This window comes from Elephas maximus, chromosome 6, assembly GCF_024166365.1.
Source record: "Elephas maximus indicus isolate mEleMax1 chromosome 6, mEleMax1 primary haplotype, whole genome shotgun sequence".
In the NCBI taxonomy this organism is placed as follows: Eukaryota; Metazoa; Chordata; class Mammalia; order Proboscidea; family Elephantidae; genus Elephas; species Elephas maximus.
Genome location: NC_064824.1, coordinates 129,908,848 through 129,927,858, shown reverse-complemented (window position 1 = coordinate 129,927,858; position 19,011 = coordinate 129,908,848). Strand labels below are relative to the sequence as shown.

Sequence of the window (19,011 nt, the reverse complement as noted above, 5' to 3'; positions counted from 1 at the left end):
ACATCAGCCTGCAAAATTAAAACAACTCCTACGTGTGAAAAGCAGATCAGATAAAATCTTACGTGTAGTCCGGTGCAGAAATCGGTGACTGGAACCTTGAAATTTTATTTCTTGGGGCAGAATCTGATCTGTGCCACCTTAAATAATAATTATGCTTCTTTTACATATTCATCTTTTATAACACAAAGAAAAAACTAGATACGATTCTATGGTCAGAATTCATTTTTGTTCCAATAGTTGACAATAATCAATCCTGCTGCCTCTTCAAAGTAATCAAGAGAACAAAGGTGCGTGCTCCTGCTCTAAGTCCTGTCTGCACACCTATTCTCAAAGCCAAGGAATAAAATAAAGCAGAGGCAGGCAAAGGTCCACGAACAACGATACACAATCGATCTCATGTTACAAAGAAGACTACAGCAGGTAAAGCCAGCAAGAGTTTAATAACTACTTTCCCAAAAACCCATCGCCGTCGACTTGATTCTGACTCTTAGCAACCCAAAAGGACAGAGTAGAACTGCCCCACAGGGTTTCCTAGGCTGTGATCTTTACTGAAGCAGGCTGCCACATCTTTCTCCCACGGAGCGGCTGGTGGGTTCAAACTGTTGACCTTTCGGTTAGCAGCCAAGCACTTTAACCACTGTGCCACCAGGGCTCTTCCCAATAATTACTTTAAAAAATGTAAAATATGGCCATATTATATTAATGGTTTCTTTTCCTTGCCACAATAATAACACTGAACACATAATATGCTCACTATGCAAAATCCCTAAAGTTAATGAAATGAAAATAGTCAATTCTAAATCTAAAAGATGAATTCAGTTATAAATTGTAAGATTAACAACAGTAGGAGAAGAAAAGGCAAAATTACATTACTAACAAAAACAAAATATGGCTAAGTAATGTAAGAATGTCACTGTAACCATGTACAGTTAAATATTCATGTTATTTTTACTGCCAAAAAATTTTTAAAAAACCCGCAACTTAACAAAAGAGATTTTCCATTTTATTAATTAAAAATTTACAAAATGCCATTAAGACATTAAAAGAAAATCAAATATTAGTTAGCATCGTTCATCTTTTCTGTCCTGAGGAACTTTTATGTTACTGGTGAACTGCTAAGACATCTATCCGGTAATCACCTGCTCTAAATCACGATTCTCTGGGCTGGTTAACACAGCTGCTTCTTTTCTCAGCTATCGATAATATGGGCAATAAAATCTGCAAAAGCTGGAACCTGCGCAAGGTGGAAACCCGTCAGAGAAGGAAAACTCAAGTATTTTCCAAACACAAAAATGAGTGATAGAAAAGTGGTGAGACTGCAGCTTGTCAAAGGCGGAAGACTTGAGAGACCCAAAAAACAAGGCAGTCCCATCAAGTTCCAACTCACACAGATTTCACTGTACTTCATCAAAAACAAAAGTGGTGCTGTACGACAGTCCTGTTTTTTCTTTAGCCAAGTAATACCAAAATAATAAAGGACCTAGAAAAAGAGCCACATCTTTAAACAGGAGAACCTTTAAAATAAATAAAGCTTTGCCATAAACTACATGGCCTTTTCACCATTTGTATGATACATTTGGAAACAGTTAAGAAAAATGGACTCCATAGGCCTGCTGACATCCCTGTAACTTCAGGGGAGCATATAATTAATCACAGAAAATTTCGTAATAATAACGGTTGCGTCTTTGAGATAAGTCTTCCCTGATGAGATATAAGTTCATTTTAACTTGCTATCATCCTATATGGAGCCCTGGTGGCGCAGCAGTTAAGAGCTCGGCTGCTAACCAAAAGGTTGGCAGTCCGAATCTACTAGTCACTGCTTGGAAACCCTATGGGGCAGTTCTACTCTGTCCTGTAGGGTTGCTATGAGTCAGAATTGACTCAACGGCAACGGGTTTGATTTACCTTCCCATCTAACGCTTCCTATATACTGCTTCAGAATAACTGTAACTACTTTAGGATTTCAAATCTCTTCATGAAATCAGAGCAGTTGTATTCCTTCTTCATATTTAACATGACATACAACATAATAAAATTTCAACAAGGCAAGCAAAGAGGTTATACTTAAGTTAGAAATTCACTGATTGGTTGAGATGCCAGGAAACTTGTTCACAAAACTTCTTTTAAAGCAAAGATGAAACATACATGAAGAAAAACCTCTTTCTACTAAAATATTAAAGACCTACCCCCTATACTCTTAAAAAAAAACTCTTTAGACAGGTCCAAACTAGAACTTGATACAATGATATACTACAAATGATCTAATTGTACCATGGTCTAGTTATGTTGTATATAAATTTAAATGCTTTGCTTTTAACTACATTTGCAAGCTCTAAGGAAAAACGTATCATCTCCTGGTTCTTTTACCGTTCCCAGAGAAGCTAACATAATGCTTGGCATCACATATGGTCCATCATAAATTCATGAAAATTGACTGAAAAATTAATAAAAGAAGAAATATTAATTTATATAAACAATCTTAACAATCTATTTAAAAAGGTCACCATCACCAGTGGCTTGGAGATATAAAATTCTGACCAGTTTTCAAAGGGATAGTTTATTTGTAAAAATCCAATAATTTTAATAAAACAACAAAAAGTACTTGCCTGATCTAAACTATCTTACAGTGGTAGCTTTTAGATCAGGGTATAATAATATAATCAAACGAGAAAGAAGGACTTAAACAAACAGGCCTTTAAAAGACAAACTTCTATTTTTCTGAAAATGAAAGAAACCTAAACATTCAATGAATCCGTAGGCAGAGAGCTAAAAAATATTCCTGGAAAGTAAAAAAGTTAAAAAAACAAAAACAAACAAACCATCTTCCTATTCTATGTTGTTTATCATGGCTCATTAGAAGCAGAGCCAGAAAGGGCCGGTTCACATCTTACAAGAAATTGACTAGCTTGAAAGTAAAAACATTCTATGCTGTGCTTGCTTTCTTTTTTTAAATAAATCTACATCCTAGATAAACATTTTTCAGGGCTACATACAACTCAGTACTTACATTTATCAATTTTTATAAAGTATACCTTATAAGTAATTGTAAAAATAGGCAAATCATACCTCCAGAAGACTATCATATACATGGAAGAGGATAATACTATTGAAAAATTTTCACAAGTAACAAAATGGTCAGATTTTAAGACTACAGAAAGTATTGCAAAAATGTAAAACTGATGTAAATGTAAAAGAGATGTGAAACACTATCAGAAGTAAATTGTTTAGAAAAAGATGGATAAAGGCAGCATCTAGAGAAAAGTTATGAAGGAAATACAGTGTTGAGTATGTTGAGTGGCTCTACTCACATGGAATCATTTCTGACCAGCTGTCCATTTTGGCGAACGGCATTTTCACTCATAGAGCGCTCTCTTTTTAGCCTGCCAACTGCCCGGATCTGTTAATGCACAAAAAAAAGAAGAGAAGGGACTAGAAAAATCCTGTAGCCTACTAGTTGTTTGGCATCAAAAGAACCTCAATCCAGGGCTACTCACAAAATTTATAAAGAACACAACCAAGAAATAGCAACCAAGAATTGCTGCCAGGTATGTGTGCTACAGATAGACATGTTTAAAAACCCTACTTTTAATGTAGATAAACTCAGGAATGTTTATTTACCGGTTTATTTTTAAGTATCGAGCTTACTTGGTACAATTATTAACATTATAATTTATATTACATATAAGAACAATTTACAGGAGTTTTTAAAGGCACATATATTGTAGGAATGGAGTGTATTATAAATAAATGTGCTTGGCTTCTAAGGTTAAAACAAATTTAAATTTGGTTGGATATCTGAAAACTGCACTAAAAATGAATCTCTCTAGCTTAATAGTTGTGGGCATCTCATAAATGGCCACAATAATATCTTCCGTCCCACATACTCTTTCTAGAAAATATACCTCTGACCTCCTCCCATTAAGAGATGAGATTTATGTTTCTTCCCTTTGAGACTGGGTGGCCTAGTGACTGCTGTAGAAGTGATGCAATGAGACTTCTGAGGCTAGGTCATAAACGACAATACAGTTTCTGCTTCTGTTTCCAGGAGGAAGCCCAAGCAGTCCCATGGAAAAGTCAGGTGTAGGTGTGCCAGCTGACACCCCTCGTTGAGGTCTCAGACAACAGCCAGTAACAACCAACACGTGAGTGAGCCTTCGTTTGACGGCAGCCCCCAACTGTTGACTCCTCTCTAGATTTTAATGTTTCCCCCCTGAGGCCCCAGAAAAACACTGTAGAACAGAAACAAGATTTCCTCACAGCACCCTCTGTAAGCTCCTGACCCGCAGAATCCATGAGCTAAATAAAGACATTTTTGTTGTTGTTTTACACTAAGCTTAGGGTAGTTTGTTACCTGGCAGTAGATAACCAGAACAATAGTAACCATCACCTTTCCTGCTTGTTTAGAAAATGTTTTTTAAAACTAGGAACAGCCATGCCAACTTCATAGTAAAAAAAAAAGAAAAAAATTCAAACTTTACTATAAAGGACAACTGGTATGTTAATCAAGTAAACTCTAAAAAGGATTTAAAACTTAAGATTAAAAAAAAGCCAATCAAGATTTATAGATTTTTTTTTTAAAGACAGCAGATTATCAGTTTATAAGCAGCATCAGAGCAGAATAAATCCGATATTTCATGACAATTAAAACCACGCCATGCAGCACATAATTTCAGAGCAAGGTTTAGATTTCCTTGTGAACCATTTACTCATCTAAACAAAAGAGAAAAAAAAAAAAAAACTTTTGAAAACAGAAAAGGAGTCAATTTGGAGCCTACCGCAAGAGCTCTTTAAAGTTAAGTCAAAAATCAAAATTACTTCTAAACAATTTAATTAAATTTAACACTTGTACAATCAAGTGCATTTTATTCACGGCGAGCAGTAATGGACTGGCTTGTGAGAAGCCTGCTACCTGCCTTCCTATGCACTGCAGAGTCGTGGCTGCCTGCCCTTAGCAGAACAGCTCTTCCATAGGGCAAGGATTTATCAAGATGAATTCCCTACTCAATCACAAGGATTCCTGCTTTACATGGCGGGAACTAAGATGAAGCAGGATAGGAACTGCTAGGAGAAGACACGTCTATGACTTTAACATAGCCAGCAGCTAAAAAAGGCTGCTGGCTCTATTATTTTCAATTTCAAATCTGATTTAAGATTACCTTAACAGAGGCATTAAGCTTGATACTACTGCCAGAATGGGGGTGGATGCGGGGAACGACTTAAGGCAAAGACATGTATTTGTATGCCTTGTAATATGACCAACTTGTATACTGTAATACCAAAGAATTTAGACACTGCTTGGGTGATTGATTTTTTTTTTTTTTTTTTGGGTGATTGGGAACACAGTGATTTTTTAAATGTATGTTTTGCCCTTTAGTTCAAGGTGGCGGTAGTTATTTTTTCATTTCAAGGTTCTTAAATGGCATTCAGAGCAGTAACTTTCTGGAAATTGGGTTGTGTGAACTTCTGTATCCAGTTATATGCATGTTGTTTATGATCTATATCATGGAGTAAGAAATGACCAAAACCCTCCTTAATGTGCTTATAACTCGAAGTAACATGTGATTATTCATAGAATCCTGGGCACGTGGATGTCCTCTGGGACTTTGCTTACCTGTTTCCTTGACCTGGTCAAAGCCCACCCCTCCTTTTAAGAATCTGCTTCAGATATTTTTCTTAGTATTTTTTCCCTAAACTCATCTTTGTTTTAAAATAATAATTCAGAGACATGAATCTCTAAATTGGTCTGAGACTTTTATTAGATAAGAGAGACACGTAGTGTGAACAATGTGAGCAGAACAACTAGGATGAATGTCCTCCATTCTTCAGACATGCTCACTGTCCAAAACTGAGACTCTGTGACTGTGGGGAGGACGGCTGAGACAGTGATTGAAGGTGATGGAAGGAACATACAAGTCAGCAACAAAGTGACCGTGCCCATGCTAAGAGGACCATGAAACTGTGGCTGCACAAAGAATGGGCGTACAGGTCTCTCAATCTTCCATGGATGAATGTGTATAATAAATAACATACAAGTCAGCAACAAAGTGACCATGCCCATGCTAAGAGGACCATGAAACTGTGGCTGCACAAAGAATGGGCATACAGGTCTCTCAATCTTCCATGGATGAATGTGTATAATGCACACATATATTTACAATTAAGTTGTTCACTTTCTTCTTTTTCTTTTGTTCCATTCCGCTCATCACAGTCCCAGCTCCTCTTTCCATAGCTGAAGGTGAATGAAAGGAAGCTAAACAAACCATAAAACTGTGGTCAGGCTCACATCCATCAGCTTCTTGATTTTCTGATTTACTGCAGAACCCTTTTAAGTGTTCACTGGGTATCTGGGAGTCCTCTTGCATTTGTTTTAGTTTTAGGATGTGTCATCTGGCTGGGTCACTCACTACACTTCAGGTCAGCTACAGTCTTTTGCTTCGCATCTTCAGGGTCGTCATGCCAACTGATATGGGCCATCACACAGATCTAATAACCATCTGCTTAATTCCTTACTGTTGGAATGAAGGTCTAAAGGCTTCTGGTAGACATCCATGGCTTTTGTGTCATCCTTCTTAGCTTCTAGGGCAGCTGCTTTCCATGTATAATCCTTGATGAAGCTGGGTCTAGTTGGATATATTTCTCACAGTCCCTGAGCTCCAGCTGTACAATTCATACATGATTGTCAAAGAATTTGGCATTCTGTGGACATCACTTGATGGCTCATGTTTAAATGTTCTGAAAACATACATTGCCTTCATTCTCTTCCAAAACTAGGTATAGTCCAACTGGTTTTGCTTCTTCCAGATCTTCTCTGTTTATGGTTCTTGGGTTCAATACAGTTCAAGTTCAAGGCTGTGCCAAGTCTTTATACAGGTACCGTTTTCCAATTCATTTTCCTTTTCAGTTCCTCCTTTATATTATCTGGTTCCAGGTGGAACTTGGAGGAAGTGGTGCAGTCAGTGTCACAGCCTCTTCCTCCTCATTTGCACTGTCCGAGCTCCTCTAAGAACACTGAGAGTTGTCATAATTCAGGTATTTTGCAGTCTCATGCTGAGATCAGGTGGTTAAGTGCACAGTCGCTTTATTAGTCCTTGTAAGCAGAATCTCCAATCAATGTTCTTATCCTAGAGTCACTATAAATTTTGGTAGAGATTAGGCACAAACTGCCCCTCTATCAGCCAAGTCTCCAGATTTTATATGTGAACTTCCTCATTGGTTCACTTAAGAACTCAAGCGCTGTTGCTTTCTGCAATTTTATTCCTTGTCTCAGTCTGGTTTTCAGAGAATAGTTTTACAGCCTTCCTCAAAAGCCTTCTTCTGTTAGTCTCTTTCTTGGCCTGGGCCAGTGGTTTTCAATCAGGTGATTCTGCCCTTCAGGGGGCAGTTGGCAATGCCTGAAGACATTTTTCTTTCTTAAATTGTCACAAAACACACGTAAAAAGTCACCATTTTAACCATTTAAAGTACACAATTCGGTGGCACTTAGTACATTCACAATTTTATACAACTATCACCACTATCTAGGTCCAGAAGATCTTCATCACCCCAAATGGAAATCCTGTACCATTAGTCACTCCAGTTCTCCTCTACCCAGAGCCCCTGGCAACCAATCATCCGCTTTCTGTCTCTATGGATTTGCCTCGTCTGAATATTTTACATAAATGGCAACATATAAAACGTAGTCTTCTTTGTCTAGCTTCTTTCACTTAGCACAATGTTTTCAAGGTTCATCCATGTTGTAGCATGTATCAGCACTTCATTCTTTTTACGGACGAATAATATTGTACGTATGTACCACGTTTTGCTCATCCGTCATCAGGTGATGGGCATCTGGTTGTTTCCACCTTTTGGCTACTGGAGACATTTTTGATTGTCATGACTTGGGTGATGCTACTGGCATCTAGTAGACATATAGAGATCAGGAATGCTGTTAAAACATTCTATGATGCACAAGGACAGTCTCCACAACAAAGAATTATCTGGTCTAAAATGCCAACAGTACTGAGGTTGACGTGGAATGTAGAATGTAGAATGATTGTTAGGGAGCACATGGTTCTGGGGATCTCACTTGATTGATTCTATGTAGCACCTGAATGGATCATCAATGTTATCAACACTCAGGGTCTTAGTGCCTTCTTCTTTCTAAAAGCTGCTGAACCTTGCTCCCTCCCCATTCTTCCCTGCTCCTTAGTTATCCCCTCTTGAGGACCCCCTGCCCTTCTACTATAGCTCTGAAGTACAGACCTTTACTTTCCCTTCATGGGACAGCTGGTAGTAATCACCTTAGCAACTCTTCTCTTGTGTCTCAGGATTTGGCTCCTACCATAAGAGTTTAACTCTTCCTTAACAATATTTACAAATACTAAGACTTTAACATGAACTAGAATGTGTGCTAAGCACATTACATGCATTATTACATTTAACTCTTACAATAATCTTATGCGGTTAGCATTATTCTTATCTTTAGAGATGGGCCTTAGAAATGTTGAGTAACTTGCCCAAAGTTCATGTTAAGTGGCAAAGCAGGCCTTCAAAATTAGGTCTAATTCTTGGCCTAGTGATAAAAACTTTGGGCATTTATCATATCAAATATCACATTACTGTAAGAGTAGACACCACACCCACTGCCAGACAGGCTTAAAGGCTGGGTCTATTGAGAACAATCTTGGTAAACTATTATCATTACTCAGTCTCAAAGTAATCACTCAGGAAAGTGCTTGGGTTGTTTTCAATCAGCTACTTGCACCGGGTAGGCAAAAGTGTCTAAAATAGTTCAGGGGAGCTAAAAATTAAAAGAAAAAACAAAACCCAACATAATAGTCAGAGGAGCAATGCTTCATGGTAGAATTCTCACTCCAAGACAGTATTATCCACAGCAATAATTCCCACTGGAAACTTCATAACTTTTACTATTCTTAGCTATTAAAGAAACTTTGTATCTTCTATGTGTGATGGTGTCTCTCTCACTTATACCAATTGTCTTTCCGTAAGGATACAGAGACAAAAGCTTTTGAAGGCAGAAACTAGGTTTCATTCATTCTTGTACTATATATGTCTTAGACATAAAAGCAGTTCAAAAAAAAGTTCATTAAATAACACAATTCTCCAAGTATCTTAGTGCCTTTTCACCATGCATACACCCAAATTTAGTGCTTTTCACCAAGCAAACATCTAGAATGTCCATAGTGGCACCTCTGAGTATATTACCTTAGTAGTTGTTGTTAGGTGCCATCAAGTCAGTCCCAACTCACAGCAACCCCACAAACACGAGACTGCATCACTGCCTGGTCCTGAGCCATCCTCAAAATCATTGCTATGCTTGAGCCCATTACTGCAGCCACTGTGTCAACCTGTCTCATTGAATGTCTTCGTCTTTTTTGCTGACCCTCCACTTTACCAAGCATGATGTCCTTCTTCAGGGACTGGTCCCTCCTGATAACATGTCCTAAGTACGTGAGATGAAGTCTCGCGACCCTCGCTTCCAATGAGCATTTTGGCTGTATTTCTTCCAAGGCAGATTTGTTTGTTCTTCTGGCAGTCCGTGGTATATTCAGTATTCTTTGTAGAAACTTACACTTTAAGAAAAGGCCATATCTAGCACTAGGAAATTACACTGCACTAAATTATATGGGTGCTTTTCTCTCTTTGGAAAAGAAAAGTGAACCGTAAAACCACATATAGGTAGTATCACGGTGGATAAATCTTTTGTTTGTATACTGTCTCTACTAGCCTCACGACAGCATGTCAGAAGTTCAGAAGCTACAATGAACAAGTTGCAACTAGAGAAATGATCACAGAGAACAGCTTCATAAGACTGGTCCTGAATCAACTGCAGGGGCAAGACCTGAACTTTGCTGTGGACTCCTTAGTAGTCCACAATCCTATATTCAGGCTACTACGGGTATTAATATATACTTATACAGTAGTATCTTAGTTATCTAATACTGCTGTAACAGAAATACCAAGAGTAGATGGCTTTAACAAACATAAATTTATTTTCTCACAGTTTAGGAGCCCAGAAGTCCAAATTCAGGGTGTCAGCTCTAAGGGAAGATTTTTCTCTCTCTGTCGCCTCTAGAGGAAGGTCTTTGTCTCCCTTGTTCCTGGGAGACCTTCGGGTGGCTTGGCATCATTCTTCCCCCTTCTCTACTTCTTCTGTTGCTTGTTAAATCTCTCTTATATCTCAAAAGAGATCGACTCATGATACATCCGACACTAATTTTGTCTCATTAACGTAACAAAGACAATCCACTCCCAAATGGGACTACAACCACAGGCAGAGAGGTTAGAATTTACAACACATACTTTTGGGGAACACAATTTGATCCACTCATTCGACCCTTTGGCCTCCAAAAATGCATGTCCTTCCCACATGCAAAACACATTTACCCCATAACATAATTCCAAAAGTCTTAAATCAACTTCAAGTGCAAAATCTCATCTTCAGGATCATCTAAATCAAATATGGGTGACGCTTTAGTGTATTTCATCCTGGGACAAAATTCTTCTTCATCTGTGAAATTTAGACTATAAGTTATCTGTTTCCAAAGTACAATTGTAGAACAGGCACAAGGTAGACATTTCCATTACCAATGAGAAAAACTGGAGGGAAAGAAGGGTAATGGGTACAAATCAAATCCAAAACTTAGCAGAACAATTTACATTACCTCTCAAGGCTTGAAAATAATCCTCTGTTCTTCAGGACCATTTGGGCAATGGCCACCCCTCCAGACTCTGGGTGTTGGCCATACCCTTTGGATTCTGGATGGAGGCCCCCTGGCCCTGGGCTTCAGCTCCAGATTCCAGGCCCTCTGGGATGACAACTCTGTTCCCTTGGCTTCAGGTGGCCTCACTGTCCTAGCCCATCTGAGTAGTGACCTCACCCCCTCGGCCCAGGCAGGCCCCATTCTTCTGCCTCTGACCCCGTTCTTTGCCTCCTGGGCAAGGCAGCCCTGCCCCCTCAGCTCTGGGTGGCAGCCCCATCCTCCTGCGGGTCTTAATGGCGGCCCCACACTCTGGATCGAGTTGGTGAAGATCCAACTCTTTGAAACCTCGGAGGTTGTGGTCCCACCCTTTGAGATCCAGGAGACTGGGCCGAACCCTTTGGAACTGAGAAGGCCCAGCTTCCTATGCTCCTTTCGACAGTTCTGCTGATCTCCAAGCTGCTCCAGGAATGGTCCTTTTCTTTTCCTGAAGGACAACAATGTAGCTCCTTTGGTCTGGTTTCTGGTTGTAGAATTCCAAGAGGCAGACAGCATTCTCTCCTTTCATTTTCCTCCGTCCCCTTAAATCTAAACTGATGGGTTTTATGCTGTGTTTGTTGGTTATATCCATCAGTCACAGGCTTAATCTCTTTGGCAAAAGATTGTGTAGCCATGTCCTTGCTGAACATTCTAGAACATGTGTCTTTAGTTTCTACAGCAGAATTTTCCAAATCTTTAAGCTCTGCTTTTATTTTGCCCAGTTCATTTTTAAGTCCATCTCTTTCCTCTAGCATTTTACTATAAGGAGCAAGGAAAAATCACACAGCCCCTTGAAGATCTTGCTCAGAAATTTCCTCAGCTAAATGTTCAAGTTCATCACTTACAAGTTCTACCTACCACCAAACATTTGAACAAAATTCAGACAAGTTCTTTGCCACTGCATAAAAAGCACTGTCATTCTTCCACTATCCAATCACATGCTCATCGTTTCTTTTTTTAACGCGTCACCAGCCTCTACCCATTGCCTCACCAGCCTCTACCCGTTACCCAATTCCAAAACCGCCTCCACATTTTGGGTATCTGCTAGAAGAGCACCTCAAACCTGGTATCAAATTCTGTTTTAGTTATCTAGTGCTGCTATAACAAAAATACCAGAAGTGGATGACTTTAATCAACAGAAATTTATTTGCTCACAGTTTAGGAGGCCAGAGTCCAAATCCAGCGTGCTACCTCCACAGAGAAGACTTTCTTGCTCTGTTGCCTCTGGAGGAAGGTGCTTGTCTCTTTTGCTCCTGGGAGATCTTCATGTGGCTTGGCATCTCTTTTCCTCCCACCTCTGCTTCTTTTGCTTGCTTGTTTATTTTATATCTCTGAGGAGACTGACTTAAGACACACCCTACACTAACCACATCTCATTAACATAACAAAAACAACCCATTTCCAAATGGGATTATAATCACAGGCATAGAGGTTAGAATTTACAACACATATTTTTGGCAATCCATAACAAGTAGCTCACTTAATGGCAATCTTTCAGCAAATAGGAAAAAAGCATAGTATTGATGGAAAAGAGCTTTCTTTGCTCTGACCACCACAGTGGTTTTATAACAAAGTAATGTGCTAATTTTGCTTACCCGCTAAACTTCCCAGCTTTTTCTGTATTGCTTAAGATGTATGAAGGAAGAATTCTTTCCTTCAAAGACCACTCAAATGTGAAAATGCTTTTGAGCAAATTTTACTTTCCCAAAACATAATATTTAAATTAAAAAACAAAACAATAGCATAATACCTTATTTGGGGCAACTACAAATTGGAATTCATAATAACCATGTTCCATGTGGAAGGCTTTCATTACATTTACTAATGATATGATTTACAGCATCTTAACTTTTATTTTTGTCCATATTATTTCAAATTCAGTTGAGGTTAACTCTCTACTTACTTCTTCATTTTGAGGGGTTGGAGGAGGTCTTTCTAAATCCAGAAAATCTAGCGGTCTTTCACTTAGTGTAAGTACACGAGGTGGTGTTTTCAATGCCAGAGGTTTAAAGGGAGTTGACTGAATAAGGTCAAGATCTGCTGGTCTTGAAAATGTAATGTCTTCATTACTTCCTTAGAGACAAAAAAAAAAAAAAAAAGAAAAGGAAAAGGGTTTTAAAAAGACATTTGTTTTATTAAAATTAATTTACATTACATTCTTCCACTTTTGTATTAGCCTACCCAATAACACTAGCACCATTAAAACTAAGAACTTGCAGCATAAGAACTGACATTTCACTAGTATTTACCATTGTGGTATTGAAATGACAAATTACATATATGTTTGACCAAAAAAAGCTTGTATCCATAATACCTACAAATAATTCTTAAAATACAATAACAATAAACAATTTTAAAAATTGGCAAAAGATTTGAATAAATGTTTCACAAAGAAAATACACCATTCAAATGGCTTAGATTAAAATGACTGACAATACCAAGTACTGGCAGCAGCTGAAACTCTCATATATCACTGATGGGAATGCAATATGGCACAAATGATTTGGAAAATAACTTGGCAGCTTTCCCAAAGTTAAATATAACTTACAATATGATCCAGCACTTTTACTCTCAGAGATATAAACACATATGTCCTTACAAAGACTTGTACGTGAGCGTTCACAGCAGTCTTACTCCTAATAGCCCCAAACAGGAAACAACCCAACTGTCCACAGATAAACAAATTGTGTGTATCTATACAATGGAATATTACTGAGTAATAAGAAAGAATGAATAATTGCTATGCAACAAAATGGGAGACTCTCAAAAGTTATACCGAGCAAAAGAAGCCAGACACAAAAGAGTACATACTGTATGATTCTATTTTTCTGAAATTCTAGGAAAGACAATCTAGCTTCTAGTCATAGAAAGGAGTTTATGGTTCCCTGGTGTTGAGGGGTGGAGGCTGATTGAGAAGGGGCACAAGGTAACCTAAAATGTTCTCTACCTGGAATGCAGTGGTATTTACAAGGGTGAATACATTTGTCAAAATTCATCAAGTTGTACACTTAAAAACATATAAATTTGGCATGTGTAAATTATACCTCAATAATTAGTTGAACATAAAAAATATTATGTAAAATTTCAGGCTATTATAACAGAAATTTAAGTTGCATTTCCCAAATCTTTTTTTAAATAAAGTTTTGAAAAACCCAAAAGTTTCCATTAAAATATATAAAACAAAGATTTATCAGCCAACTTTACAAATAAACGTAAAATACCTGCAACAACAATCCTCTCTGGAACCTGCATTATGACACTAGCATTTTGAGCTCCTTCTTGAAATTCTTGTTCCAGGTCAGCATTTGGTGGTGCTACTTTTAATTTTTCCGGGACCCTCATTCGCTGACTGATACCTTCGGTGTATTCCATTTCGTACTGAATCCGACTAATTTCCGCCATCTCAGCAGCAGTGGGAGAAGGAAATGCTGCCCCACTCATCCTGTGGGCAAAAATGTAAAGACAGGGATGACTGAGAGTAAAAACGTCAATTTCTTTTCTGTAGTGAAGTTAGAAGGCAATATCTTATAGAAAGAGGAAAAGGACACTGGTTCTCATTTGCAAGTACTGAATATATACAAAGGAAAAGGAAGACCGAAGAAAACGTTTTCCTCAACATAATGCCTTCTTACTAAATCAGCTGAAATTTCACCTTGAGGATATTGCTTAGGAGCAAATTTTAAGAATTATTTTACAAACACAACACAAATGTGCAGACACAGACACAAACACATTCTGCATAAACGAACACGCATGCTGCTTATAAATGCAAAAATCTCTGAAATAAAATTTAAAAAAATTAAAAATTCCTAATCAATTATTTGAGGAAAAGCTGCCAGGACTTTATAAAAATGATATTAAAAATTGCCCTCATAGATGAAAAAAATAAAATCTTTTAATGATGAAAATCAGATTCATAAGGTAAATAAGGTTAATTCTAAATTTACCAAAAAAAAAAAGGAAGCCCCAACCCTCTAAAAAAAAAAATCACAAAATCAAGATTCTCTTATTGAATCTGTATCTGATGACTGAGATACAATACCAAATATAGAATTTGTATCAATAAATCCTCAAGGTATGTGTTCATCTTTTGAGGAGTTTTAAGTTTTACATTATTAATTTATATTTAGTATCATACTTGCATGTATACTAAAAAAAAAAAAAAGAAGAAAAAGAAGCGTTACATGCCTTTAACAGGGAAGACAGTACAGATGCACTGAGGAACCTTCTAAATTAGAGAAGGATCCGTGCTTCTAGGGAAACAGAGTAGAAAGAAAGTTGCCCCCAAATATATAATGCTGATAAAAGTAAAAAAGAGCATGGCTAGCCTATGGCAGTCAGCTTTAAAGCCACTGTCTCTCAGACCTATAATACCAGCTCAACTGAATAAAATTTCACTGACCTTCCTAGTGGTGTGTCACTGCTTGTTCTTTTACTCATTTTTAATACAGTAAATACACGTCTACAATAGCTATTAAAATACTGCTACCCTGTAGTTCAGTTTACTTTACACAACAATTCCCCTACAGATCTGAACTTTTTTTGGAGGTGTACATAACAACACGGACACTGCTTTTCCAGCTGTAAAAAAGAAAGAATACAAATCAGTATTTCTACATATCATTTCAGAAGAAAACTATGAATAAAAGTAAATATCTACTTAAAATTATTTTCCGACCTGAACTGGCTTGGGGCTTGACCTGAGAAACCTATTTTCAAATCTTTCCTAACAGAGCTGTTCTCTACCTCAAACATCACAGAGACGATTTTAAGCAAAGTCACTGTTTTATGATTTTACAAAAAGGATAAAGAAAAGCTGTATCAAATGTATGTACAAACATGAAGTTGGGCTAGAAAAAATACTTTGCTCCTCTAATTATTATGTCCTGAAGGGAAAATTTTTTTAAAACTTTTTTTTTTTTTTTACTAAGTACAAATAACCATGAAGAGAATTCAAAGGGTAAAAGTAAATGTATTTGAGGTAGCCTACATTTTTGATGTCAAAGTAATGACTCCTTAAAAAGGAAATAACTTTGAAAACTAAATTACACTAAATTTTCGGCAAAAGATTTCATATTTAAATCAATGACAATAAAAGTCTCTTAAACCAAACCAAAACTAAACCCAGTGCCCTCGAGTCGATTCTGACTCATAGCATCACTATAGGACAGGGTAGAACTGCCCCATAGAGTTTCCAAGGAGAGGCTGGTGGATCTGAACTGCCGGCCCTCTTAACCACTACGCCACCAGGGTTTCCAAAACTCTCTTACACAGACAGTATAAATATAAGTCAGAGCTGGGATATTTCTTAAACTCTACTTCCAAGATGCTTGGAAAGATTCTTTGAGGTTGCTTAGGCTCCTAAACCCTGACATCTGGTTGATGATGATTGCTAACTTGCTTCTTTTATTCTTTACCAAAATTTTATGAATTTTCAATTTATCAAAATGTATGAATTTTAAGGAATTGGCATGCAGATGCTTTAAAGACTAAAAAAGAACTAAAACAGAAAACAATTTTTACTCACAAATGTGTAACAACTACTGCTTGCTATTTGGCACTATCTGCTTCTGTGCTTCATATTAAATCCTTTAACTTGCTTCAATGGGCATGTGCTGGATTTAGAGCCACTTTTGTCCCTGGGGGAGAAAAACAGGGACTAATTGAGAAACTAGATGCTACCAGTATTAGGGAGTTACTACTGGAAATTCTCCAAATGATAAAGTCATGAAAGAGGCACAATCCAACATTAAGAAACCAATGAAAATAAACATTAACGTGTTCACCACCAATTGCAGTCTGAAGACATGCCCTACAACTTTCGTTAGGTAAGACAAGATACAATAAAGAATTAACTCTGTTATCATCTCCGAATTGCATTTGGAAAAATGTGGCAAATAAAAAACACATAAACTTAAACCAATATAGTATTCATGTGCATATATAAATGTATATAACCCACTCCTCACTTACTGACAGGTTAGGTCCCAAAGACCAGGTCGTTACGTGAAAATGGAAGATTTTTTTGTTTTGTTTTCAGACCATCTATTTGTCTGATTTTTTTTTTTTTAGAAACTATGATCATATAGCTTCTATAATAACTATAATAACTAAGACTTACTGATGTGCACATCACTGTGACAAGTCCAGTTATGGATTATCCTTCTGTGGAGAAGGAGGTTTAGAGGAGACAAAGCTGGATAAAGCCAGGCTGTGTGACTGGAGGGCCCATGGCTTAACCACTCCACCTTCCTCCTTTGCTGGGTCACAGCAATGAACACCGATGACCAAAGGCCAGACGAGTTGTGGAAGGACATCATACATGAATAAAGCAAATGGTCATTAAAAAGACAGGAAAGAAAAAGACCAAAATGAATGTCAGAAGAGATGATGAAACTTGCTCTTGAACACAGAGTAGCTCAAGTGAATGGAATAATGAAAAGATTTCAAAGGGTGGCCCAAGAAGACAAAGTGAAGTATTAGAATGACATGTGCAAAGACCTGGAGATAAAAAACCAAAAGGGAAAAACATGCTTTGCATTTCTTAAGCTTAAAGAATGGTGGAAAAAATTCAAGCCTTGAGTTGCAACTTTGAAGGATTCTATGGGCAAAATATTGAATGATGCAGGAAGCATCAAAAGAAAATGGAGGCAACACACAGAGTAACTGTACCAAAAAGAACTGATTCATGTTCAGCCATTTTCAAGAGGTAGCATATTATGAAGAACTGACTGTACTGAAGGAACAAGTCAAAGATGAATTGAAGGCATTAGCAAAAATAAGCCTCCAGGAATTGATGGAACACCAATTGACATGTTTCAACAAATGGCTGCAATGCTGGAAGCACTCATTTGTCTATGCCAAGAAATTCAGAAGACTTGTCTACACCAAGAAATTTGGACAATAGCTACCTGAACAACCAACTGGAAAAGATCCATATTTGTGCCCATTCCAAAGAAAGGTGATGCAATAGAACATGGAAATCATTGAACAATATCATTAATATAACACCCAAGTAAAATTTTGCTGAAGATAATTCAAAAACGGATGCAGCAGTACATCGACAGGGAACTGCTAGAAAGAAATTCGAGCTGGATTCAGAAGAGGGCATAGAATGAAGTTTATCGCTGCATATGTCAGATGGATCTTGGCTAAAAGCAGAGAATACCAGAAAGGTGTTTACCTGTGTTTCATTGACTATGCAAAGGCACCCAACTGTGTGGATCATAACAAATTATGGATAACACTGTAAAGAATGGGAATTCCAGAACACTTAGTTGTGTTCGTGAGGAACCTGTACTAGACTGAGAGGTAGTCGTTCAAACAGAACAAGGGGATACTACACGGCTTAAAATCAGGAAAGGTGTACGTCACAGTTGTATCCTTTCACACTACTTTTTCAATCTATATGTTGAGCAAATAGTCTGAGGAGGTGGAATATATAAAAAGGAATGCAACATAAGGATTGGAGAAAGACTCATTAACAACCTGCAATATGCAGATGACACAACCTTTCTTGCTGAAAGCGAAGAGGACTTGAAACACTTACTGATGAAGATCAAAGACTACAGCCTTCTGTATGGATTACATCTCAACATAAAGAAAACAAAAAAGTCTCACAAATAGACCAATAAGCAACATCATGATAAATGGAAAAAAGACTGACGTCAAGAATCTCATTTTACTTGGATTCACAATCAACACCCATGGAAGCAGCAGTCAAGAGATCAATGTACTGCATTGGGCAAATCTGCTACAAAAAGACCTCTTTTAAGTGTTAAAAAGCAAAGATGCCACTTTCAGGACTAAGGTGTGCCTGACCAAAGCCAGGGTATTTTTAATCACCTTATATGCAAGGGAAAGTTGGACAGAAAACAAGTTTCAACACCAGGAGGCAGGAGAGCAACAGCTAAACTCTTATCCTAAAATGAGGCAGCCCAATCAGACAGGAATAGAAAAGAACTCACAATCTCCTTCTGGAAAGAATAGCAAAATCAATTCACAAGCCTTTGAAACCAAAAAGGTAGCAGATTCTCCCAAATAATTAATTAGATGGGAAAAGTGCTAAGTACTGCTAACTGAATTCCTTCCAAATCCATTTTCCTAAGGGTTTTTCCTTTGGGATCTCACTAGCCAACAAAATTGCCACAAAAACAAACGTTTTTCATCCGGGGAGAGGAAACACTCGACATCATTCAATTAGTCTCTTCGTGGATGAGAGGTCCGGATACAACTGAGTCTATATTTGGGCGCAAAGGCCCGAAAGCTTTTT

The 19,011-nt window shown here is 37.6% G+C and overlaps 1 protein-coding gene across 8 annotated transcripts in view; it reads right to left on the bottom strand.

The window, feature by feature from the left end:
* Positions 1 to 19,011, bottom strand: part of MFF (mitochondrial fission factor) — a 35,115-nt gene that overhangs the window by 15,199 nt on the left and 905 nt on the right. For 4 of the 8 annotated variants that reach the window (XM_049888351.1, XM_049888352.1, XM_049888353.1 and 1 more), the window contains exons 2-5: positions 16,267 to 16,378; positions 13,961 to 14,181; positions 12,643 to 12,812; positions 3,309 to 3,397 (exon numbers count right to left, since the gene is read on the bottom strand). In XM_049888351.1, the coding sequence (XP_049744308.1) occupies positions 3,309 to 3,397; positions 12,643 to 12,812; positions 13,961 to 14,180 (479 nt within the window). In that variant the 5' untranslated portion in view covers position 14,181; positions 16,267 to 16,378. Of the gene's footprint in view, positions 1 to 62; positions 138 to 3,308; positions 3,398 to 12,642; positions 12,813 to 13,960; positions 14,182 to 16,266; positions 16,379 to 16,860; positions 17,145 to 19,011 lie in introns of those variants that run through there. The other 4 variants (XM_049888347.1, XM_049888350.1, XM_049888348.1 and 1 more) reach the window with 3 other exon arrangements.